Genomic DNA, 26,686 nt, shown 5'->3' with positions numbered 1-26,686 from the left:
ACAGAGCCGAGCAGTTGACCATAATGATTTAACTGAACCTTTCATGTAAGATAACTAAAATCACAATATTAATTTTATTGTCTTAATTCATGTACTCCTCATCACTTAATAAGCCTTAAATATAATAAACAGTTAAATATTGATTTGAGTACAGACCATTTGAGGTTACTGATTTGTTGGGCCTAAACCAATTTTTAAAATTTTTAATTGGATTGTGGTCTGTTGGGAGACAATAATTATTAGTGTTTTCAAGAGTATTCACTTGTGTAATAACATTTCTCATTTAGGTCTTCACTGGGATCTTCACAGCAGAAATGTTTCTGAAGATAATTGCCATGGATCCATATTATTACTTTCAAGAGGGCTGGAATATTTTTGATGGTTTAATCGTGAGCCTTAGTTTAATGGAGCTCGGTTTGGCAAACGTGGAAGGATTGTCAGTTCTCCGATCATTTCGGCTGGTAAATTAACTGGGAGTATCCGTAATGTTTTTATAATTAATATAATCAGACGTCACTCTTATCTAGTAAGAATTATAGGATTTCCCACAGTTACAATATTATTTGAATACATTTAAAAACAAACTGGATTTCTCCACAATCAGACAGTATTTTGATCTTTATCAGAGCTTTCATGGATAGATGAAGTTCATTCAAATGAACAGCCAACAGTTCTGTCTTTAGTGATTGAATGGCAGGGCTAATGGGGAGGGAGAAAAAAAAAAGCATCCATATGTAAATCCAAATCACAATTAAACAACACAATATTCATCTTTCAGTTATGTGGAGTTAACCATTCATAAGGCTTGGCTGAGATTTAGGATGAGCCACCTTTCTCTCAGAGGCTCAAGAATTATGGACTTGCCCACTTTGCCCCCATAGAAGCCAAGACTTGAGACTGGGTAGAGTAGACAAGAAAAGATGATAGAGCTTCCCATGCATTTGCCCCTTCAGCCAACCAGGAAGTCACCAAATCCAGTCTCTAAGAAGAGTTGCCTATATTATATTTTATTAATTTTAAACAAAGTCTTTTATTTGATCTTTATATTCATCAGTTCACGAATCTTTTAAATTAAGAGACAAAATATCACTTGGCACATTTCCATTTAAAGTGTGATACGTTTTATCATGCTATTACTTTGAGTTGGCTCTTTTTGTGACTTACTTTCAAATAACAGAGGTTGTATATAATTTGTAAAGACAAGTTCCTATCGGTAACTTATCTTAATGGTGATTAGGTTCAAGAGTTTGCTGTGAAGTCTTTTGAGAATTCCCTTACTGCCTTCAAAGATCAAATTTGAGTTGAGATCCTTACAGCTAAGGTCCTTACCTAGTCGTCTAGATAGCTATGGATCTAATTTGAACCTAGAAGGATGCCAAACAACAACAACAGAAATGATTAGAAATGATTGTGTAACAAGTAGTATGGGCAACTACTTTAAAAAGTGTTTAGTAAATCTTTGTGATGATTGTGATTCAGTTTGGGGAAGTAGGAAGTGATGGAAATAATATCATTAGTGTTTTGCTTAGTATGTAGGCTCTTTTGCGTTAATTATTCCCTGGCAATAAATTAAACATTTTGATGCTTATATTTTGTTCCTTTGGATCACTTATATGCCATTAAATAATGTACTACTCCTGGCCTGACATTTCCTGAAACATCAGAGATGAAACGCTGCTGCAGTTGAACTATAAATGGTACTTTAGAGGATTCCATGAGCTAATAATACAACCAACATGTCAAGTACAGTGGTGCAAGCCATTTACACACTATAATGAGTTGATTTATTAAGTCACTAAAGACATAAGGTTGACAAAATATATATTTTTACTTAAGTCCAAGTATTTCTTATTCAAATAAAGTAGTTCGAGTAATCCCCCCTTATCTGTGGGGATATGTTTCAAGACCCCCTGAAAATGTAGATAGTACTGAACCCTATATATACTGTTTTTTCCTATACATACACACCTGTGGTAAAATTTAATTTATAAATTAAGCACAGTAAGAGATTAACAATAATAAGTAATAATAAAACAAAACAATTACAACAATATACTCTTAATAAAAGTTATGTGAGGGGCGCCTGGGTGGCTCAGTCGGTTAAGTGGCCGACTTCGACTCAGGTCATGATCTTGCGGTCCGTGAGTTCAAGCCCCGCATTGGGCTCTGTGCTGACAGCTCAGAGCCTGGACCCTGTTTCAGATTCTGTGTCTCCCTTTCTCTGACCCTCCCCTGTTCATGCTCTGTCTCTCCCTGTCTCAAAAATAAATAAAACGTTAAAAAAAAAAATTTAAAAAAAAGTTATGTGAATGTGGTCACTCTCAAAATATCTTACTGTATTGTACTCACCCTCTTCTAGTGATGATATGAGGTGACAAAGTGCCTATGTGATGAGATGAAGTGAAGTGAATGACGTGGGCATTGTGACAAACTGTTAGGCCGCTATTAACCTTCTAACAATATGTCAGAAGGATCATCTGCCTCCAGACCATGATTGACTGTGGGTAACTGAAACCACAGAAAGTGAAAACACAATTAAGGGCAGGGGGATTACGGTGTAGTAAATCTCCTATAAAATACAGCCTGATGTTACAGCCAACTAAAGATAACAGCAAGATTAAAGCAATCTAAAGATTTAAAGAAATTAGTTGGTTTTTCTCTTGTACCTTGTATAATTTGTGTTAACTTTATCTGTACCTGTGCATCTCAAGTACACTACAAAATGTATCCACTTTGGGCTTTTAAGTAATGACAGCCTCCACTTCTTTGAAACAGTTTCTGCTAATTAATCACCATCAATCTTAGATATATCAGTTTCCCATAGAAAAACAAAAAGAATATTACATATGCTTATGTAAGATTCTGGAAATTTTGGGGTATCATTATTAAAATGCCATTAAGAACTGTATAATGTAATTGTTTTATTTACAAAATAGTCTATTTTAGAATGAAAAATAATGCATGGTATTAAATAACTGATACATTTGCTAGATAATAGTTTGACACACAAATAACCCACCACCCTACAATTAAGACAGTTATGCTGTAGATTTTCCCTGTAAATAAATTTACAGATTCTTTAGAAGGCAGGGCAGTAATAGCCTTCTTGCTCTTGTTTCCAGCTCCGAGTTTTCAAGTTGGCAAAATCCTGGCCCACCCTGAATATGCTGATAAAGATCATTGGCAATTCTGTGGGGGCTCTAGGTAATCTCACCTTGGTGTTGGCTATCATCGTCTTCATTTTTGCCGTGGTCGGCATGCAACTCTTTGGTAAGAGCTACAAAGAATGTGTCTGCAAGATTTCCAATGATTGTGAGCTCCCACGCTGGCACATGCATGACTTCTTCCACTCTTTCCTGATTGTGTTCCGCGTACTGTGTGGAGAGTGGATCGAAACCATGTGGGACTGTATGGAAGTCGCTGGCCAAACCATGTGCCTTACTGTCTTCATGATGGTCATGGTGATTGGAAACCTGGTGGTATGTAGTAAAAATATTTTCCTTATTTTCGGTAAAAGACAATGTAACCATAAAAATTATGTTCAACAGATGAATGTTTTATGTTTTTGGCCTTTTTAAAATCAATCCTCAATTATTCATTATTGCAGGAACTATGGAGACCCACATAAGTCTTCTTTAAATATTTGTTTATTCTTTGTTTTTAACTTTTTCCAGTTTTATTGAGACATAATTGGCATATAACATAAACTCTTAAAATACCTTTTGAATCAAAGTTGTTCTTCGTCACTATACCTCTTACTATTCCATGGAGAGAGCCATTTCTGGCTTTTACCTTTCAGTTCTTGTATTAAAGCATGGATGTGTTACTAAGAATAGTCACTCACTTTATTTATAAGTATCAACAACAGTATCACTTGAAAATGTTTCATATTCAGTTCTCCTACAAATTGGAGTTAAAAATTAATGATGATTTCAATCCATTAAACACGCATAAGTTATTTGGTACTTAGAAACTATAGTGTTGACAAGTAACATTGACTCAAAAATCACTTACCATGTCTATATCCAATGAACCATTCTCAACACATCTTTACTGATTCCTGGAGGCATGGAAAAGCTGATAAAAAGATATATATGACACAGTGATATGACTTACTCAAATAGGATTAAAATAGAAAGTATCTAACACGTGTCAAAAATGTAAAAACAAAGTACTATGTATCAAGTTCACTAAGTGGAAACATTGCTTTACAATGGCAAGGATAATCAAGGAAGGCTTTGTCAAGGAGTTGAACCTGAATTATCTTTAATTAAGATGTAAGATTAGATTGTTAGGAAGAAAAGTAGACTGTCCCAAACCAAGCAACAGTGGACCCAGTGGATGGAGAAGAGAAAACAATAGACTTAATGAGGGGATCAGGTTCTTCTACTTTAAATATTAGGTAATTATACTGAGTTTCATGATTAAGTCCCAATCCAGAGACATAGAACAAGGACTGACATAACCAATATTTTAAAGTATATAATTTATAGACTTAATTTCCTTTCACATAAAAGTAACCTCCAGTTCCCCAAAGGAAGAAGAAAAGGCTAACAGTTATCATTTCTTTCTTTTTTTTTTTTTTTAATTTTTTTTTTTCAACGTTTTTTATTTATTTTTGGGACAGAGAGAGACAGAGCATGAACGGGGGAGGGGCAGAGAGAGAGGGAGACACAGAATCGGAAACAGGCTCCAGGCTCCGAGCCATCAGCCCAGAGCCTGATGCGGGGCTCGAACTCACAGACCGCGAGATCGTGACCTGGCTGAAGTCGGACGCTTAACCGACTGCGCCACCCAGGCGCCCCTCATTTATTTCTATTCATTTGCAGATTTCAACCTCCTCAATATTGGGTTAGATAATTCAGACCTATTCTTGAAGTAACAAAAAACATGAGCAGTGTGCAATCCAGAAATTTGAACTGTGACTTAAAATGACAAATATTTATTATCTCTAGTTTCTGTGGGTCATACATTTGGGAGCAGCTAAACTGGGTGGTTCTGACTCGGGGTCTGTCATAAGGTTGTTGTCAAGATGTTGGCTAGAGACCCAGTTGTCTTGACTGAAGCTGAAAGATCAGCTTCCAAGAAGGCTCCATCTCTTAGTTATTGGCAGGAAATCCCAGTTACTTATTGGCTGTTGGCACAAAGTCTCAGTTCCTCTCCACATGGACCTCTCAATAGGATTGTTGAGTATCTTCATGACATGGCAGCTGGCTTCTCCCATAGCAGGTGACATGAGAAAGAGGGCAAGGAGAAGCTTTCTTTGTGTTCTGATCTTGAGGTCATACACCGTCCCTCTGCCATGTTGTATTCATCAGAGCTAGTCACTAAGAAGAACTCAACTTAAGAAGGAATTGGGCTTTAACTTTTGAGTGGAGGAGTATCAAATAATTTGTAGGTATATTTTATAGCCACCACAATCCCCAGTACAACTTGCTTGCTTTCAGAGAAGTATAAGATTGCATAGTACAGAAACAGATAGTCCTAGGATTATATAGAACAGAAATAAAAGTCATAAGTTTGTATTATAGATTTAATTTGATTTCAAATATATGTGTATATACAGATGGGTATCCCATATAAATTATTAATTTACTGAAATAAGACAAATCTGACATGTAATTGTACAGAAGATTCAAGTTGAGAAGAGAATTTCAGAAGTATCTATACGTATGATGACATTTCATATAAACTTATATTACTATATATGAATAAAGAGATATAGTCTATAAAATCATCATTTCCATCTACATACATAAATTTAAATCCTGTACCTTTAAGGAAAAAAATAAAGGCTCTCCTTTCTTTTTCTACTATCAGCTTTAAAAGTTTCTTCTTTTGTCATATCCTGGATATATTTCTGGAGTAACTAAGGTAGTAATAATATCTGTCATGTTTGCCACCAGTAAGGAAATGTGTTCAGATTACATTTGCTTAAACAAGGCAGAATGACTTGATGCACTGCCTCCTATAATTTTTACTTTTCATCCTCACTAAAGAGAAGAAAGTCCCCCAAAGGCGAACTGATAGAACGCCATTTGAACTCACATAAACTTCTTATGGTGCTCCACCACAAGTGTCAGGAATCACTGTGATGCCTGGTCCAAAGGCAAGACAGAGGTGGGGGCCACAGACTGCCCCACCCTCCTAACAAGAAATGGGAGTGGGCCATATATAGCTATAACAGTACTCTTTAGTATTTTCTCAGTACTTTGAAGAGAAAATACAAGTTGGATCTCACTCTGGAGAGTTGATTGATACATATCAAGAAAAAATTTCCTGATAGACAAAGACAGTTCATTAATAAACCTTCAGAAATCAAATCTAGAAAACAATTATGACACCAAAATTCACTTTTATTATGGATAAAAACCAAAATGTAGCATTTTTTTCTTTCATCTATTTTTCATCCAAATAATAAATCCAAAAGCAAAGCACATTAAAATATAACTTTATTGGTAAATTCTTGAAGTAAAGGAGTAGGCCTTAGTATGAATATCAGCAGCCATGGTGTAGCCACTGAAAGATGTCAAGATAGACTCACAGCTTATCTGAAGTCCTTATTGGATCTTACAAATTTTTACATTTCTTACTACCATTGGTTGTACTAACGTGTAACTGGATATCAAAGGAGCTGTAGCCCTTATTAGCTTATTGGAAAGGTAGGAATGGACCAAGGATGCTGCCTCCCTTTCATTGTAGTTTTCCTTGAAATCTTTTCTAGGACTCTTCTTTATTATTTACATTTTGTCTTTGGCTCCCTTTACTACTATATCTTTTTTTTACTCTATATGCTTGAGTAATCAGAGACTCATAAACATTATCAATCAAATCCTGGAAAAAACTTACAGCTTGGCCTTGTCCCATCTGAATACGCTATCCCTTAGTAAATTATACTTGTTGAGTACGTAAATAGGTTTATAGTCACTAATCTTTTTACTCTCTCATACCAGAAATTTTTGGAGACTCAAGTTACAGATTAATTAGTAATCTTGTTCAAGGTAATACCTTGATTCCACCATCATAAGTCGATGTTGACATCATTATTATCATATAATAACTATTTTGTATAGTATTTCAGCCATTTTATAGATCTAGTGACCAAGATTTTCTGAACCAAAACTGTGGCTTTTGATTTAGCAATAGTTATATATTTTTTTCTAATTTGGTAAGTTATCTACGTGCAAAAATTGGTACAAACACATAAAAATAAAATCATGTTTATGGAATCATCTTTGGTTTTAGGAATAAAATTATAATAAATTATCAGTGTCCTGGAAAATCCAGGTCACATGGGGAAAATACTTAGCATCCCAAATAAAACTTTTTTTTTCCTTATTCACTGTATGGTTATCTAGATAACTAAGATTTCTCTTTTGGAACTCAACTTCATTTAGAAGTTTCATATAATAGTAGTTTCAGCAATTTTGCAATGACTGAAAAGGAAATAGTGTTAATAGTATTACTTGATATTGGCCAAGTATTTATTCCATTCACCTTTTCCAGAATAGTTTATCATAAACTAAAAGGAATACCTATTAGTAAAAAAAAAAAAATGAGATGTAAGAGTAATTTTGGAAAATTTATAGTTAAGAGCAACTGAAACAACACAATGTTTTGATCACCTATTTTCCTGTTGTGTTCAGGTTCTGAACCTCTTCCTGGCCTTGCTCTTGAGTTCGTTCAGTTCTGACAACCTTGCCGCTACTGATGATGATAATGAAATGAACAATCTCCAGATTGCTGTGGGGAGGATGCAGAAAGGAATTGATTATGTTAAGAGAAAACTACGTGAATTTATTCAGAAAGCCTTTGTTAGAAAGCAAAAGGCTTTAGATGAAATTAAACCTCTTGAAGATCTAAATAACAAAAAAGACAGCTGTATTTCCAACCATACCACTATAGAAATAGGCAAAGATCTCAATTATCTCAAAGATGGAAATGGAACTACCAGTGGCATAGGCAGCAGTGTCGAAAAATATGTTGTGGATGAAAGTGATTATATGTCATTCATAAACAATCCCAGCCTCACTGTGACTGTACCAATTGCTGTCGGAGAGTCCGACTTTGAAAATTTAAATACTGAAGAATTCAGCAGTGAGTCAGATATGGAGGAAAGCAAAGAGGTAGGAATTTTTAAATAAAAAGATGTTTTGACATAATGTATGCTTTAAACTGTGAGACTACTTTAAGGTTATGTTTCATCTCTGTAAGAAAATAGAAAATGTCTATTGATACCCTTTCTTTGGCAAAGTTGGTGATAGATAAGTTGATGACAGATTAAAATGTAGCTAGACAAATGGTATGCTGACTCATTTTCTCAAATATTCACCATTTTGGATTCTTGATAATATGAATATGCAGACTAATATGAATTTTTCTAATTTAAAAAAATAATTTTAGATTTGTGAAGGTGTCTTCATTTATTCACTTTCTTCCTTGTAATTCTCCCACAATGGTGTTTTTTGGTACATACTAGAAAAATACTTGACGAGGGCAGTTCTAATTCTCACTTGGCTTTTATGAAACACTTCTTAAAATGTGATCTTACTTAGTTTGCACAGATATTTTTATTTATGAAAAATCTGATTGGGATCTTGACTTGATATTTACATATAGTTTCATGTTTCTGAAGTAAATGTTTTTTTAAGGAAATGAAGGTAGTGATGAAGAATCATGCTGAAAGTGTGCTTAACCTTACTGAACCAGTGCATGGTGTCTACACAAACAATATGCCATGATACATTAGAGAATGTAAAATTCTGAATTTACCAATTTACATTAAGCATCTTGGCGGTTTAAAGTATTCTTTGATTTCCTAGAAGAGTATGAGTACCAGAGTGTGCTTTTAGTTTGTTTATAGGTTAATAAGCACAGGGTTGAGAATAAAGAGAAGAAAGAATTTAAACCCTTAGTGTTTAATTGTTTAACCATACTAAAATGAAAACAGAATTCCCAGTGATTAAAGCTTGAGTAAACATAAAAATAATGGCCAAAAACAAAGATTCATCCTTTCTTGCCATTTGAATTGATTGACAGAGAAGAGAAAGACCTCTAGTACTGTCTTCATTCTAAGAAAGATAGATAACTGGGGAGTTTGAGGCCCTGAAGGATAAACTTTAAGTAGCATAACAGTCACAAAAATTAGACATTAGTTAATAAAATTATGAACAAAAATATATTTCTATGAAGGAAACCTTAGCTATTTCCATCAGTATTTGCATGTGGATCACGTAAAATCACTGAAGAATATGCTATTTTTCATTCTTTCTTGCTTATAAGACAGGTAGTATTGCTAATTCAGTCATTAGGTAGAAGTAGATGTTAAACATGAAATCCAGAGAAAATTTAAATATAGGTACTAAAATTAACATGTAAGTAACAATGCCATAGCTCCTAGTTTCACAAAATAAGTGATGAGATTCAAGGGAAAACTTTGCAGCCTGAGGCAACAAATTGCTATAACTAGTTGAACTCAGATGTTTACTAATAAGGTCATTATTTTTAAATTTAACAATAACCATATATATATTAATAAAATTTGGGGTAAGCATAGTTGGTTGGATTATGCTGAAGGAAAGGGTGGGGCCTAATTTCTGGTATTGTATATTACCAGAAATTGAGGTCAGCATTTAGAAAATAGAATTGGGTCATTAAATTTTACTGTATATTCCCCTCTTGTTATCTTGACATCATACCAAACGCTAAACATTTCCCTTACAGTAAGGGAAGTCAATTTTTCTTTTTATGTATGTTTAATTTTAGGGTGTCATATAAACTAAGAAGAAATTATGAAGAATCAAATGTTAAAGCCACCAGTCAGTTTAAACTTTTGGCTAAGTTTGAATATCTTGACAGCGAGTATCCTTAATTTTCAGAAATTTTAAAGCCTCAGGCTTCTCCAAAAGAGCGTATATTCATGTCTCACCTCAAGCCATTATGTTCAACATAGGAGGAATGTCCAGTCAGGTGGGGTGTATAGTAGGAAAATGGAAGCTCTCTTTCCAGTTACCGTTAAGCTTTTCCATTTGTTTTCTGTTTGAATTAAGTATTCCAAAATGATATATGTGAAGTCAGTACTTTGGAATTGGAGGAAGAGACTGATCTGCCAGTTGGAAATAGAATTATTGTATCGCCTTAGCTGTGGAGTCCTCTTGATTCCTTCCCCCCTAGAGACTGTTACCTGGTTGTTAAGTTTTATTACTTGAGAAATTTTCAATTCTGTCTTTATATCAAACTTGCTAAATACAAACTAATGAAAGATTCAGTCATTAGATAGAAGTAGTCTGGGAAGAGAAATGTGCAGGTTTTCAACTTTGGTATCTAACCTAGTTAGATACCAAGTAGCTGTACACTAGAAACTAAACGAGATTTGAGAGAATTATCCAAGAATTCCAAATATTCCTACCTGAGATCTCTGTTTAGTGTTCTGTCTTCTAGTTATTTTTGTCTGGTCATTTTCTTAACTGGTGAGATGGGGTTGTGCTGTTAAATATCACATGTATAGTAGTAAGAAATGGTATGAAGTTTATTGATTTCTTTTCTAAATAATTTTTTTAAATTAAGGGGAAAATGGGGCACTTTAAAAAATCTTTGGAATGCCTAGATGAATCCCTTTTTATAGGACAGATGAACCAAGTAGACTTGGAGGTTGTTTAGGAGTTTGAACTAAATCCTCTTTGATGTCTTTGACAAAGCTGTGTGATTCCTTGATAGCTTTTTGTATTTTCTCTATGGCGTATACAATGTTATAACCATGTATACTTGAACTCAACGTTATTTGGCTGTATTTAATGTAACTCCTTTCATGGTTTGTGATTTTGAATGATTGATTTGTCTTTTAGTGTTTTAATAATGTTGAAGCCATGCTTGAATGATTATTTTTCAAAGTGAAATTTACTAGTGTAATATAGTGACCTTCACTGCTTACCATTCTTACTTCTCACAGGGGTAAAACCAAGCTGGAGCCATCAAGAGTGCAGCTCTGGTGTTTTTTAACCAGACAGAGGCTCGTGCCATCACTTTTACCCAGGTTACCCAAGCAAGTTGTACATATATAACTATAATCAGTTTCTAAATGAATTTTGACTGGCCTGCATGTTACTCAGCTACATTCCTTGCCCATCCATTGGCAGTAAAATAAAAATATGCACAGCTGCTCTTATGCTGAGTCATATAAAGCATGGTCAGGCAAGTCTGGCAACCCTAACTTTAAAAGAAATGATTTAGTTGCTAATCTTCTTACATAGATTTTAATAGAAACTATATTCAGTGAAAAGTAAAAGTGCATGCCTTAATGGATTATTTAGTTTCCATTTAATGCTACGGTTTTGAACGTGCTAAGGGCTTAAAGGAGAAATGTAGGTGCTCTTTGAAAAACTTGCAGAAAAGCTTTCTCTCCCCTGTTTTTTTTTTTTTTTTAATATAGCCTCAGTGGGTGTACTTTATTCGTAATTTTTGTTCAGTGTCATATTAAATTTTTCTGAAGGGTAATCTGCAAATCAAAGCAATTCCTTATTCACGTGCAAACTGCCTAAAAGGTATTTTAATGTGACAATAATGTAAATGAATTGGAATGTTTCTATTTTGGCTACTAGCAGCATGGGTATAATTTTTATCTGCTTCATTTGAAAGAAAATGGCATTGCTTTATTTAGCAATTGACCAAAAGTGTTTTAAATTTAGAATATGATTCCCTGGGAGATTCTGTTGATATTTACCCCTAAAACTCCTAAGACTGAAAGAAAAGGAAATAAATGCCTTTTGTACGCCAAAAAAATTTTAAAAATAAGATGATCATCTTTTAGGTGATATGTTCATCTGAAAATAGATCTGGAATCCAACTTCTTCATTCTGTTGTTCCTCTGTCCTTTTTGGTTCTTTTTTCCCCCTCTATTTCACCCAAACCTGCTGGGAAACTTTCTCCTGAAGAATATTATTTAAATATATCATGCACTGCAAACTCTTATATAGGTAGAGAATCATTGTGAGCTCTTTCAGTGTTTTGGAATGATAGGACCTTCCTTGTCATGTGACCATGGTAATGAGTATAACCCTCTTTGGGGTCCATTAGGTGGACCTTTGCATTTCCTGATGTTGAAATCATAGTTTTGTGCTCAAATATGTTAACCAAATTGCTTAGTGTAATTTAATTATTTTTCCAGAAATATTAATTAAATATTTTGTCATTTAGGTGCAGTTTCTTATTCTGCCATTAACTATAGAACAAACCTACCATAAGCATATTTGGCTCTTTGGAAAGGAGCAATGATTATGTCATTCTTGTAGCATTCTTTTATACATTGGAACAAAATATTCAGTCTTTGGCACTCTAGACTCATGGAAGGTAATGCTTTAAATATTGGAGGAATGATGTGACATGGGATCCAAGAGATGTAGTTGCTCACAATGAAACACAGATGCACATATACTCAGAGACTAGAGAGATTTTTTTTGTCCTATAATGTATTCATTCTTCAGGAAAATGTGGGATTTGACTCCTTATGATAATGGCTTGTTTTTCCCAGTTTCTTGGGAAAAGGGAAGGTTAGTTTCCTTATTTTCTGACTATCCCATTCATCAAGTTCTTATATAAACAGGCGTACAAGGAAAGGGATTATCAGATATATTACCTATTGGTTTATTTAGGAGATTTAACTGGAGTACGTATGGTGGAATACAAAGTAGGCAGAAACCAGTTTAAATTGACTCCATTTATTCTTTGCTCTCACATTATTATCATTTTCAATTTCCTTGAATATGTCTCTTATCCTCTCTCAGGAAATATTGTCTGCTCCCTGAAAAAGTATCCTAGTTTCCAGTTCAAGGGGTGGGAAGAGGGAAAAAGATGTGAGAGAGGTCTGGGGGGATAGGTACAGTAAGAACCCATGTATTATTTTCTCCTGGAGAATGTTTAGTCCTCAAGGGAAAGTTTTCCAGTAGGATAGTAATTAAGGGAGAAAAAGGCTGTTAATGTCCTTCATGTAAAAACAAAACGGGCCAAACATGTGTGTGTCTTTGGGGCACTCTATATCTGTTGAGGGGTAGGCCAGCATGATATAAGGGTTACTTTTGCCACACCAAGAAGGATATTTAAAATCCAATTTATGGTTTAGAAAATTGTGTAATGTATCTGTTATAAAGACAAAAATAATTTCTGGGTAATGTAGTATAATGCTAATGATACTCTTGACTTTGCCATCTTCCTCATTAAGACAACAACAGTCCCTTTTTGGTATTAAGGTGCCACTTTGGCCTTAAGCTTATCCCAAAGCAAGAAAGATTATAACTTTCATGAAAGTGTCATAATAGTGTTAAGGTTTGTCACGGAAAATAACCCAGAGCTCCTTAAATATAAATTCTCATTAAGATCCATGTGGAACAAAGGATTGCCGTTTTTGGGGGCCAAAATCTTTAAATATGAAATGTTTGATTTAAGCTATGTTTCAGGCTATTTCTTTCTCTAAAATCCCAATTCCTTTCATTGAATCAGAGTAGAATATACATCTTTTTCTAAATTATATACAATCTTACTAATTATATTTTCTTAAAAATGTATCTCAATTTTATACTGAGAAACAAGTGTGCCTATGAAAAAATAGCAAGTTTTCTCTCCCTTTTTCTGTTGTGATTTTTTTAAGTTTTTTATTTATTTATTTTGAGAGAGAGAGAGATAGAGCAGAGGAGGGACAGAGAAAAAGAAGGAGAGAATCCCAAGCAAGTTCCACCCTGTCAGCACAGAACCAGACATGGGGCTCAGTCTCATGAACCGTGAGATCATGACTTGAGCAGAAATCAGGAGTCAGTTGTTAACCAACTGAGCCACCCAGGTGCCCCGTGATTAATTATTTTTAAAAGTAATTTTACTTTCTGAAAGAAAGACTAGTAGTTTGGCACACCAATGTTTAATAGTAATTTATCAATGATATGGAAAGTAAAAGAGATATAATGTTTAAAAATACAAAATGCAATATTATGTACTTTGATATTTATTTATTAGATAATTTAGCAAAATATGATTCTGTCCAGCTTAACTCCTACAAAAATACAGAAGATTTTCAATGGGAAGAGCCCTGTAATATGAGGTTTTCATTAAAATAAATGTTCAAGTAATTATTTCCACCTGAAAATAAATTATTGCCTATGCTACTCATAGCAAGTAACAATTGGCTATTCCTGTTTGATCTCTTTGATCCTGATATTAGAGTACATCATATTTTATTTAAATTTAACTAGGCAGGGTATCCTAATAATATATTCAGTTCATTTATTTCCTGAAAAATAAGAAGAAAAAATAAAAAGGGAACCTAAACAACCAAATTTTACAAGTTTTAATATAAAACTTGTCAAGTATAGAACTTGAAAGTATAGAACTGGTTCTATTTCTAGCCAATTCATATTTTGGTCTCTTACTCATATGGCATTTTGCAGTAGATGATGCCTAGTTTGGAGCATTTAAAAGCAACTTTTATTTGAAAATTCTTAAAGTACATGAGTTCTAATCATTCCATATAATGATGTATATTTGACAGTTCTATTTGATGAATTTGTACCATAGTTAGGATTTATTATAATTATGACCATATCTGAAGCTGAAGAGTTTTATAGTCTTAGTTTGGTTCCTTTCATTTTTATGGACTCTTTACACATTTTAACTGTTAGTCAACATACTTTATATTATGATATTTGCCTCTTACATAATTTTAAGAAAGTCATTGAATTGATGTTATCAAGAAAGACTTTATAAATCAGTTTCTTGCCTACATCTCAGTACTATTGTTGAAAGAAAACTTTTTGTTCATTTAATATTCCAATGAGCATTTAGTTCTACTCTACACTAATACTTATAAGAATGTAAATATAAATTGAACTAATACTAATTTCATAGTCATGAAACTCAGGAATCAATAATATCACAAGCACTCTCTTGAACCTACAACATTTAAGTATGTATCACGTCTACTAAATATTTTACATTGATAAAGGTTGGTTTTCCTTATGAATCATCAAAATATTCTCTAGAAAATTCTGGTAAAATGGGGTACAGAAGATCTGGAGTCCAGCTACTGACTCACTATAACTTTTGACAAGATAATTAAAGCCACATTTCTTTCTCTAAATAGACTCTGGATTGGTTGAAATTGAGGATTAATGTACAGTTTAGATTCTTTATTTGTAAGCCAGGTGAAGTAATGCATGTGACAGGTGGACCCCATGCTGGTCCACATCAGAGGGAAGATGGAGAAGGATGAGATTGCCTCTCCTTAAAAAGGTTCCATTCACCAGTGGGACTGCAGATCCACTTACATCGTTGAGTCAAAAGAAGGAAAACATTGTCAGAATGATTCAATATTAGTTTGCTAATTCCAGAGTTAAACTATAGTTTTCTTCACATACACATTTTAGGCCTGAATAATTGAAAGCCTGATGTTGAGACAGCACTCCTAATTCTAAAAGTTGCTGGCCATTATTTACACAATTCAGAATCTTAAAGGATTTGTGTTATTCTGCACATAAGTGTGAATATTATTTGTATTCCCTTGATGTGAAAGTATTTACTAGGAGATGTCAGAAGTAGTTACTGACAGAATAAAAGAGTCCTGTCTACGGCCAAACCACCCTGAACGCGCCCGATCTCGTCTGATCTCAGAAGCTAAGCAGGGTCAGGCCTGGTTAGTACTTGGATGGGAGAATAAAAGAGCCCTTGCACTGTTTACTTATTCATTTATGCAACAAACATCTATTAAACACAAACATTGGTGATAGGTACTAGGGACACAAAAATGGCAAAAGTAGTATCTTTGCTTCAGACGATTAAGTCTGGTTATATACGTCTTCTAGAGACAAAACACTTTCATGTTGCACTTATGAAAAAGTAGTAACCTGACCTTTAAATACACAAATATTTATCTCAGTAAAAAGACATTACTTCTATATCAGTACTAAGGAATTGCACTAAATGAAAGAAGTGATAGTTTATGTTACAGGGATCCTCTGAAACATTTCAAACCAAGATCCACTGGAATTTATCTGATGACTTCTTCCAATCACTGTCAAGACCTAATCTTCATTTTGTTATGGAGAAGTCTATTCATTCATTCATTTTTTAAACAATACTTATTGAGTACCTGCGACATACCCAGCACTGATGTAGACTGTGGTACAGTCACTCACTAATGTGTGGAGTAGCCTGAATATGGATCTTCATTTTTCCCTTGGGCTCATCCCTAGGTCTTTCCCCAATCTGTATTTACAGTGTTATCCTTTTTCCTGAAAAGAATGTATTCCATTTCTTATTGTGGGCTGTCTGTAGTTAGATCAGTTCTGACTAAGCTTCAGTTTTTCTGATTATCTATGTCATGTTTCAACATCTTACAAATGATAAGATCAGTATCTTTAGGTCCCTAATATGTAACAATTTTATGTGAATCAGATGGATTGGAATGAGACAATAATTTGGTCATTTCTTAGTCAATTGTATATAAACAGAGCTATACTTATCAAAGCCAAAAAACAAAGGATAGGAAATTATACGCAGTGTAAAGAATTAAAATATGTGCAATAAATATTCCCACTTTGCCATGTCATCTTAAACCAAAATATATTCCGATTGTAACGACAAAGATATCATGATTATCTGTTTAGTATTGTATCACATTTGGTGAGCAGAAAAAGAATTCAACAAATTTCAAGCATTTTATAATATATAATGCTTGATTTAATGTCTTGGTCAAATTAAAAAACAATCCTGAAACAGTTCTAAGAAGATAGACTCACATCTAATATTTATGCTTCTATCATTGATATTGTTAAATTACACAAGACAAAAGCATTTTCAATCTCATATATATCACATATAAGTAGTTGTAATTCATGAGCATCGCCATGCCAAGAAAATATTTTGTATAAAGAAAATTATTTTCATAAACTAAAGGAACCATCTTCCTGGGGCAAATCCATATAATCCTTAGCTCAAATATGAGTAGAGTATTTCTAGTACTGACTACAATACCCATTTTATAGTAATTTAACATACTTCAATGTGCATTTTATCATGTGCTTACCTCATCCCCTTTATAAAGTAGCTCTTACCAGCTCAACCATTTCCTAATGTTATGCACTAATGGTAATAACATTGTAACAGGTCCGAGAATGCTATGGCCCAAACTACTCTGATTCCATGTGGCACTCATACCTGGCCCTGTGTCATTCCTGCAGCATTTTAAGACCAGATTAAAGACTGGGATACCTTCCTTTATGCTGATCCTTTGAACACCCTAACCTGACTAAAGTTTGGTGGATTTCAAGATTTAAAACAACTTCTTCCTATTATATTTTTCTTTTGGTGGTATTTGATGTAGCCTAAAGGAAACCAAAATGACTACCAGAGATTCATTTCTCCCTGTATTAACAGGACAGGTGAGAGTGCCAGAGTAACAAGTAGTTTCCAAATGCACAATGAAACTCAGGAGTGCATTGGCCAAAGAGAATGCAAAATACCAGCTCTTGCTATAAAGCTAACAATGTGCTGCTCTTTTCTGAGTAAAAAAACTATAGAATATATTTAATAACAACTAGTGGTATATGTTTTCATGTCAATGAAAAGTGGATAAATTTAGATTGTTGCTGTTTATGTGCATTTGATCAAATCTTTTCTGTATTTGACATGAAAATACACTTGTGCAGCTTTCGTTGGTTGGGTCACAATTTTAGAATAAAACAAACTATACCATTTGCAAGCTAATTTACAAAAGCAAGATCACAGATGACCATGTGACTCTGGTGGCTTACATAAGCTTTCTCCAGGATTTTGTTTCAGTATCTCTACATGTGTGCTTAATCAAAAATTATTTAAGTTGTTAGCACCATATTTTTAAAGAAAAAAAATCTGCTGTGTTGCTACCTCTAATCTTGTGACCCCCACCTCTACTAAAGCGGACTGGCATTATGTTTAAGATATTCTTAAATTACAGATCAAGGAAATGCATACAGAAGACTTGAGGGCACGCCTTTTGAATTTTTATATTATAGATTAAAGAAACTATTTTAAAAGCTTTTCTGTGGAATTGATTTTCAGAAGCTAAATGCAACTAGTTCATCTGAAGGCAGCACAGTTGATATAGGAGCTCCCGCTGAGGGTGAGCAACCTGAGGTAGAACCCGAAGAATCCCTTGAGCCTGAAGCCTGCTTCACAGAAGGTAAGTGGAACCATGCATATGAGCTCATTGGACCTCTCTTACCAGTCTCTCTCTCCACCCTCCAATCATTTATATCTATCTAGTAGCTGTTCATTTACTTGTTTGATTTTTTTCTTTTTCTATATCAAAACAAAGATACGTTTTTGAAAGGTAAGATTTAGTTTATGTAATCAGACACGCTTATATTTGTGCATCCTGTTCAACTAAGAAATGCTCCTAAGTCTATGGGTGTTTTGGTAGCCTTCTAGAATATCTAATCAGAGAGAAAGCCAAATCAAGCATATCTCTCTTTAGCTTTAAAAAAAAATTAAAGGAGACAAATTTTAAGTCAAAGAAGTAATTTATTGTGTACTGTTTTATCAGTTTACAATGGGTACTAATTGATAAGTATATATTTAAAACTGTCCATGATTAATGGTTACTTGCATCTGTCAAGGTCAATTTCTTATTAGTTCTGAATGTTAGTAGGTAACGGATAATGAAGTGCCAAAATATATTGAGTTATATGGGGCGCCTGGGTGGCTCAGTCGGTTAAGCGGCTGACTTCGGCTCAGGTCATGATCTCGCGGTCCGTGAGTTCGAGCCCCGCGTCGGGCTCTGTGCTGCCAGCTCAGAGCCTGGAGCCTGTTTCGGATTCTGTGTCTCCCTCTCTCTGACCCTCCCCCGTTCATGCTCTGTCTCTCTCTGTCTCAAAAATAAATAAACGTTAAAAAAAAATTAAATATATATATATTGAGTTATATAATATGAGGCACCATGCCACTGGGGCATACCAAGAGGATTTTCTGAAAAAAGCTAAAATTATGTTATTTGAAGTATGAATCAGTTATTTTCTGAACAGTAATGCTATATATCAGACAGCCCAAAACTTCTTAGCATTTAACCAAAAAACATACCTTTGCTCACAAGTCCAAGGCCAGCTAGATGATTTTGCTGATCTTGGATAGGCTCTCTTCCAAACCTGAGGTCTTAGATGGACTGTTGGGCTGCCTCAGCTCCGCTGCACTCATCTCGTTCTCCACATAGTGGCCAGATATGTTCTAGTGGGAAGGCACAAGAGCAAGAGAGGAAACCTGTCAAGGACTGGTCAAGCCTCCTCTTATGTCAGGTTTGCTCCTGTCCCGTTCACAAAAGCAAAGTTACCTGGCCAGTCCAGAGTGTGAGGGAATGCACAACTGATGATACAAAGAGGCAGAAAAATTAGTACAATAACACAAGATATGAAATTCTTCACCTTTCTTATATAAATTTCTATTGTAGGTACAGAAACGTTTCTCCAAAACCCTGGAAATCACTTCATGTTTAACTCACTTTTTAGTTAACAGCTATTTAATAATGCATGCCATGTCTTAGCCTCAAATCAATCCTATATTGTAATTGCTTAAGTAAAAATTTGTTTTAAAAATAGTGACTGCCTCAAATTGTTACTAGTAATGCAATTTTGTTACAACTAATTCCAAATGTGTTTCATTTGGGTTATGCGTGTTTACATTAAGAACACTAAAACTAGAACGCCTGCCTGGTTCAGTTGGTTAAGCTTCTGATTCTTGATTTTGGCTCATGGTCATGATCTCACAGTTCATGAGATAGAGCCCTGCATCAGGCTCTGCACTGACAGGGTGGGACCTGCTTGGGCTGCTCTCTCCTCTCTCTTTGGCTCTCTCGCCTCCACCCAGCTCCCACACCCCCATGCATGCATATGCACATTCTCTCTCTCACAATAAGTAAACATTAAAAAAAATAACATTAAAGCTATTTTAATTTAAACTTTAAGCTAATTTTTAGTATATGTAATTACACAGACATTAGAAATCACAATCGATGTTGGATTCTTTCAAGGTGATTTGGGACTTATATGCATTGGTAAAAATGAATACTTAAATATTAATTGTCAGTTTTTAAATAACTTCAGAGGGAGGGCTATTTGTTCAGCATACGTTATGAGGGAAGTCACTTTTTGCTATTTTTCTCCAAAAAGTCTGCATACGTTCCAGTGTTACTTCATTATGAAAAAAATATATGACTTCACAAAACATTCAATTATTGTGAAAATTCACAATAATTCAAGTGGTATTTCACAAACATAATTTCTGTGGCATTAGTTTTTCCTCTTTACCAGACAATTAGCTTATTTTTTGAGTTACAATATATGCATATATACTGCAATAATAAGGAAATAATATGTAATTATGGAATAATAACTATGATACTCTCAACATTTGTCATTTGTGAAGCTTAAAAACATTTAAATATGAAATATTATGAAATATGTTCTATATAGAATATAGAGTAACTTCACATTGTAGAAAATGATAAATAATATATAGATGCCCACCAACCAACTTTAACAATTTGAATACTGTTATCATATTTGCTTAAGACTTTTTATTTAAGAATAAAACAGATACAGACTAGACCCATTTTATTCTCCTTCCTTATCCCATTTTCTTCCTTTTTTCTCAGAAATAAGCCAATGTCTCAAATTCGGCATTTATCATTCCCACTAAAATCAGTCTTTTTCTGTTAAACTGGTTTTTTTCATCTCATATTCTCTTTAGAGAAAAAAAAAAAACAACACCTAAATTTAGTTCCATTTACTTTATTACAATGAATATTTTCAGATCATGTAAATCTTCTTGATCTTTTGAGAAACAGAAATATGAAAAAGATCTTGCCCTCAAAGAAACAACAAATATAATGCTATTTATTTCTTAGTTGAGAGGCTAATAACAATGTGCATCATTAAATTTTCATGAAACAAAGGCTATGATCTGGCTGGCTGGCATTATAAAGTAGCATCTGATAAATATCTATACAGTAAAATATCTGCTCTTTTCAAGATGAGGTTTCCATTTTTCTATTCATTGATCCAGAGCCCTCTTCCTGGTTAAAACCCTATGTCATGACTCATCTGTCTCCCACGCCCCAGCATCCTGCTGTGTGTGTGCTGTCAGATCCCATCACTCCGCCTTATTTCCTGATTCCTGACCACCATCACCACGCTTACCTTGTTTTTACTTTCTTAGTGTTCAGTTGATTGAATTTCAACTTCTTTCTTCTATCCATTCAGTCCCTTGTATAGGTAGAGATTATTCTACACCCATGTTCTTACCATGTCCATCTTCATAACTCCCAAATAAATCCTTCAATGTTTTACTCATAGACAGCATATAAAATCTAAATTCTCCAACTGACTCATTCAGGTTCCTTTTTTAGATTGACTCCTAACTGTCTCCTTTATGCAACTTCTAGGTCTATTATTAAGTTTTATTGATGCCATTGTTTCTCCATTCTTTTACAGCTCCTGTACCAAACCTGATTCTTACCTATCCCTCAAAGTCTAACCCGAAATTCATTTTGTCTACAAAGCTCAATATCAAAAAGTAATCTGACCGATCAGTTCTCACAACACTTTATTTAATTTGTGATATTATTTATTTTCTGTAACTATAGAATTTGTGAGCAAAACTCCTGTACTTAAAATGCACACTTTTTGTTAAAGAAAAGCTATGTTTACGCATTCTAGTATTGTAATTTGTCCAGTACAATTCCTTGAATGCTGCAGATATTCAATAAATATTTGTTGACAAGCCTTGATAAACTATAACTCAGTATGTTTATATACACAAATTACACAAAGGTGTTTACGGCATTGTTGCTGATAATAGCCAGAATTAAAGCAACATATTCAATAATAGTGGAATAATTTTATGGATTCTGGTTAAGTCTGGTAATCTTATTTAGAGAAGTATTATGAAAACTTTCACAGTTCTATTTATTTGTAAAAAAAAGCAAAATGTATATATTATGCCATGAAATGAACTACTTAGAATTCAAATGTCCATATATAAATGGAATCACACTCATAAGATGATAAGATGGAAATATCAACTTTTGGTGATTTTATTTTTCCTTCTGTTTTTCTATATGTTTTTATGATGTAATATAACCCATTATAATAATCACATAAACATAAAAAGTATTTTTGAATGAATGATTTAAAAACTATACAGATGACTTCTGTTTGCATGAGTGGAAGCCATCTTTAAACAATAGTTATGTACAATGTATCAGGTAATAATTTAGAAGAGGTTCCCACCAACATAAAGGTACATAATCCAAGAGTAATTCTCTTTTCTTCATTTACTTTGACTTATTGTAGACTGTGTACGGAAGTTCAAGTGTTGTCAGATAAGCATAGAAGAAGGCAAAGGAAAACTCTGGTGGAACTTGAGAAAAACTTGCTATAAGATAGTGGAGCACAACTGGTTTGAAACCTTCATTGTCTTCATGATTCTACTCAGCAGTGGGGCACTGGTAGGTGACATATGACCTGTGCGTTTTCCTTTACTTGAAACTCTTCAAAAACCTCTTACAGGTTTTTAAAATCCAGTGCTTGTGAAGTAAGAAACATTGTGCGATATCCCTAGCACAGTGTGAGAGGCTCAGGAAATAGCAATTTTTATTGTTGTGGAATAAGTCTCAGATTGAACCAGGCCAAGTATGGTTTCTTGTAATATTTAAAGTAAGGTACTTCTGACTTTTAGTCATCAGAGGTAGTTCTTATAAAGAGTGATTATGCAGGCATGATATGGGATTATCAGGTGAGTATCAACCTGCTTAACATAAACTCCATTTTGCAGGGAACTCACTTGTCTTGTTTGTGCTGATTCACTAGTGCCAATCACAGTGAATGACAAATAGTAGACGAACTTAATTGCTGACTAGTAGCAAAGTGAAAGCATTACAACTTAATTTATATCTGATTTCACTCAGTGGAAGGGTCAGTTTGGTCAAGATATTAATTAATATATGAAAATCGTGTGACCTGTTTTCCCGTTTGGTGATACAAATGTGGCTGCATTTCTTTTATTTTTTCAGTTAGTCACTACCGTGTTTGGTGAGTGGATTTCATTCGGGGGATTATAGTGTTGTAAGTGGAGGCCTCTAACCCTGCCTCTGATTTGACTAAGAGTCCGTCATCCTGCCATGTACTTGAGCAAAGAGAGCCAGCCCTGCGTTTTTAATGCCAATAAAGAGGGAACTCTGAAGTCTCACCAGTAACTAGTGTCTTCGCTGTCTCAGCTCTTGGTTCTCAATCATACCCAGTCAAATCTCCCCAAAGTGTACTAACATGCTGACACAATGGCTGGCTTCTGGGGTGCTTCCAGCTTAGCTGTAAATTGAGCTCAAAAGACTTTAGGTCCTTGTTTTGAGCCCTGGTCGCAAGCCCACATCCCCTTTTCTCCAAAAAAGAAAATATTCTTTTGTCCTTAATCCAGACCACCGAGTTATCCTGATAGTTTTTCCTATAAGGGGACTGAGTTAGATAAGTGGTCTTTTCATTCCAGAACACCCAAAGGCTCCTGAAAATGAGTTCCCCAACCTTTCCCAAGAGCTCTGCAAAATGACACAGGGATGGGAAGAGGGAGCTTCCCAAATACACACCACACACATGCCCAGATTGAGCAAGAGAAAAAGGGTGGAGAAAGTGATAAACCTCTGTCCCTCTTTCTCCAGGTTGGGTGGGGGAGGGAGGGCTCCTTGCCTTACATTCGCATTACTGAGAGAATACATTACAGTGCACTGAACAAAGCAGATCTACTCACACTTGATTTTCTCCCTCCTGCTGTGGAGAGATGGACCTGACAGTCGCAAAATTTTTAAGCTCTTTGAGATACCCTGATACCCTAATTTAAAAATTATTTTAATTCATTGGCTGACGGAAATGTGCAGCCAATAGTCATTGCATGCAGGTAACTATAAAGCAAAATGCCACTATGGGAAATGGGAAGAAGCCTTCCAGACTTAAGCACCTGAGTAGAGGCTTGCAGCATGGTTTTCCTATTAAGACATCAATTAGAGACAGTTTATGACAATGAAATTCATTGGAATTTTTTCACTTACAGGCCTTTGAAGATATATATATCGAGCAGCGAAAAACCATTAAGACCATGTTAGAATATGCTGACAAAGTTTTCACTTATATATTCATTCTGGAAATGCTTCTAAAGTGGGTTGCGTATGGTTTTCAAATGTATTTCACCAATGCCTGGTGCTGGCTAGATTTCCTCATTGTTGATGTGAGTATTCTGCACTTTCTTGTTTCATCCCATTGGCATGATATGATAGTTCTAGCAATGGTGCCCAGCACATAGTAGGCACTCAGTAAAAACCTCATGTATATATAAATGATGATTCCCATTTTCCCAATGAGAATCTACCCCAAAATGTTTTTTTGCTGATTTAAATTCAGATACTTTCATAGGTGAAACAGTCAAATGCTGCCTTACTTTACCTACTGATTTAGTTGCAAATTAATATTTAAATCCCAAGTTACACAAAATATATTAATGTAGAAGTTTTGCTTTTCTCATTCTTACCTTTGACAGAATTAGTGTATTTAAATTCCTCACAGTTATCTTTGACGTTAGTATTTTTGTCATCATCAGAGCGTATTGAGAGGTGTTTGTCCCAAGATGGATTACTAATTACAAGGAAACTTGAAAGTCAAAAAAGCAGGAGACACTTCTTGATTTGTGGGATGATTGAAATAGATTGGCTGTGGGCCAATTATTTCAGAGTTTTATTAAACTGCCCTGGTGTTGAAAATAAAGGTGGAGTACCAGACTATAAAAGTCTTTAAAAAAATTGAATAGGAAGTTGCTCTCTGGTTTCCGAGGGAGTATAGATCTCACTTTTTATTCACAAAAGAACAAAAGAAATAAAAATCATTTTCCTTTAGTTCCAGAGACTTACTTCTTAAATGCCTTTTAAATCAGTAGTCTATGCATAATGGGTAAAAAGAAGTTTAAAGGCCTTTTCTCTAGAAAAGACTAGGCAAGTCAGTGGGGACAGGGGACAGGGACGTGGGGGAGGTGACAGGATGATGCTCACAGCCAGCAAAGGAGGAGGAGGACTCTGGAATTTGCAGGAAAGCACAATGTGCTAAATAGTGCATTTTGAAGATAGTATTCTGTTGATTGTAAATCCTTGGAATTTAAAATTTTTTTTAATGTTTATTCATTTTTGAGAGACAGAGAGAGACAGAACATGAGTGGGAAAGGGGCAGAGAGAGGGAGACACAGAATCCGAACCAGGCTCCAGGCTCCGAGCTGTCAGCACAGAGCCCAATGTGGGGCTCGAACTCACAAACTGTGAGATCATGACCTGAGCCAGTCAGTCACTCAACCGACTGAGCCACCCAGGCACCCCTGTAATTCCTTGGAATTTAAAGACATATTTTTAACTTGAAATATTTTGATATATAAAACTTGCATATCATGCCAGTAAAAACAACAAAAAAAGGACCCTTTCATGAAGAAAGTTATTTTTTGTAGTTTCAAATGAAAGAAAAATCAACTTTTAATCCAATATAAACTTTCTAATCACCAAACAGAAGAAAAAATTATGAGACAGAGTTCTTTGAATTTAAGGTGGAAAATATCTTTGTTATATATTTTTTCCTAATATGCCTAAAGCAAATCCACTATTAAATGTAATATATAAAGTCTTCATGCAGAATTACATCAAAAGTTTTCTGGCAATATAGGAAGACAATAAAAAAATACTTAAAACCACATTTGATTGGACAGCACACAATGAAAAAATATACCAAGACTATAACCTTTGATTTCCATAATGGGATTATGGATGATACTTTTCCTTTTCTTTATTTTCTGTATGTGGTTATGATACATTGGTAAATTTATAATAAAAATATCTGCCATTTAATGTGTCTGTGTAATATTAAAGGCATTAAATCAATATGACCTGAATATAAAGAAATTCTTAGGAGAAATCCAGTTGTCCTGCAGCTGATGCTCATATTACTGAGCATATCCTGATATTTACCTTCTTAAATTTAAGAAGATTTCTTGGGGCATCTGGGTGGCTCAGTCAGTTAAGCATCTGACTTCGACTCAGGTCATGATGTCACGGTTCCTGAGTTCGAGCCCGCATCGGGCTCTGTGCTGACAACTCAGAGCCTGGAGCTTGGTTCGGATTCTGTGCCTCCCTCTCTCTCTGCCCCTCTGCTGCCCGCCCTCTCTCTCTCTCTCTCAAAAATAAATAAACATTAAAAAAAAAAACTTCTTAAGACAATATGTGAAACTCATCAATACCTTGCTTTATATCAAATATATTATTGATCTTCTGTTTTGTTATGAAAGTTACAAATATGAATGTCCTTTTTCTAGCTTCTGGCTTAAAGTCGACTAATGAGGACAGATATATATACAATGAGAAGATGATGTCGGTATTAGAAGTGCTGTTCACTTCACTAAGGAAGGGGGAAAGGCTTTGTGAGGGCAGCACAGTGTAGGCTGGAGTTTGAGGAATGAGAGCGTCAGCAGGTATAGATAAGGGGAGGGACGCCAAAGCGTTAAAATACCGATGCATACCAAGCAGGGCCTGTTCAAGAAACACATAACACTAGAGGGTAAGAACAGTGCCACAGGGTGAGGACAAATGTATTGTAGTTGGATGATG

General features: G+C 34.7%; 1 protein-coding gene across 5 annotated transcripts in view; it reads left to right on the top strand.

Annotated features, from left to right (window-relative positions):
* Nucleotides 1-26,686, top strand: part of LOC109272266 (sodium channel protein type 2 subunit alpha) — a 138,361-nt gene that overhangs the window by 93,063 nt on the left and 18,612 nt on the right. For all 5 annotated transcript variants that reach the window (XM_019458169.2, XM_019458140.2, XM_019458163.2 and 2 more), the window contains exons 15-20: nt 288-461; nt 3,123-3,479; nt 7,647-8,126; nt 18,076-18,196; nt 22,359-22,513; nt 24,106-24,279. In XM_019458169.2, the coding sequence (XP_019313714.1) occupies nt 288-461; nt 3,123-3,479; nt 7,647-8,126; nt 18,076-18,196; nt 22,359-22,513; nt 24,106-24,279 (1,461 nt within the window). The remainder of the gene's footprint in view (nt 1-287; nt 462-3,122; nt 3,480-7,646; nt 8,127-18,075; nt 18,197-22,358; nt 22,514-24,105; nt 24,280-26,686) is intronic.

The sequence above is a fragment of the Panthera pardus genome, unplaced genomic scaffold (genome assembly GCF_024362965.1).
Source record: "Panthera pardus isolate Hobbes unplaced genomic scaffold, ASM2436296v1 HiC_scaffold_10, whole genome shotgun sequence".
Classification (NCBI taxonomy): domain Eukaryota; kingdom Metazoa; phylum Chordata; class Mammalia; order Carnivora; family Felidae; genus Panthera; species Panthera pardus.
Note: the sequence above shows the minus strand (reverse complement) of the source record. Positions and strands in the feature narration are given on the sequence as shown.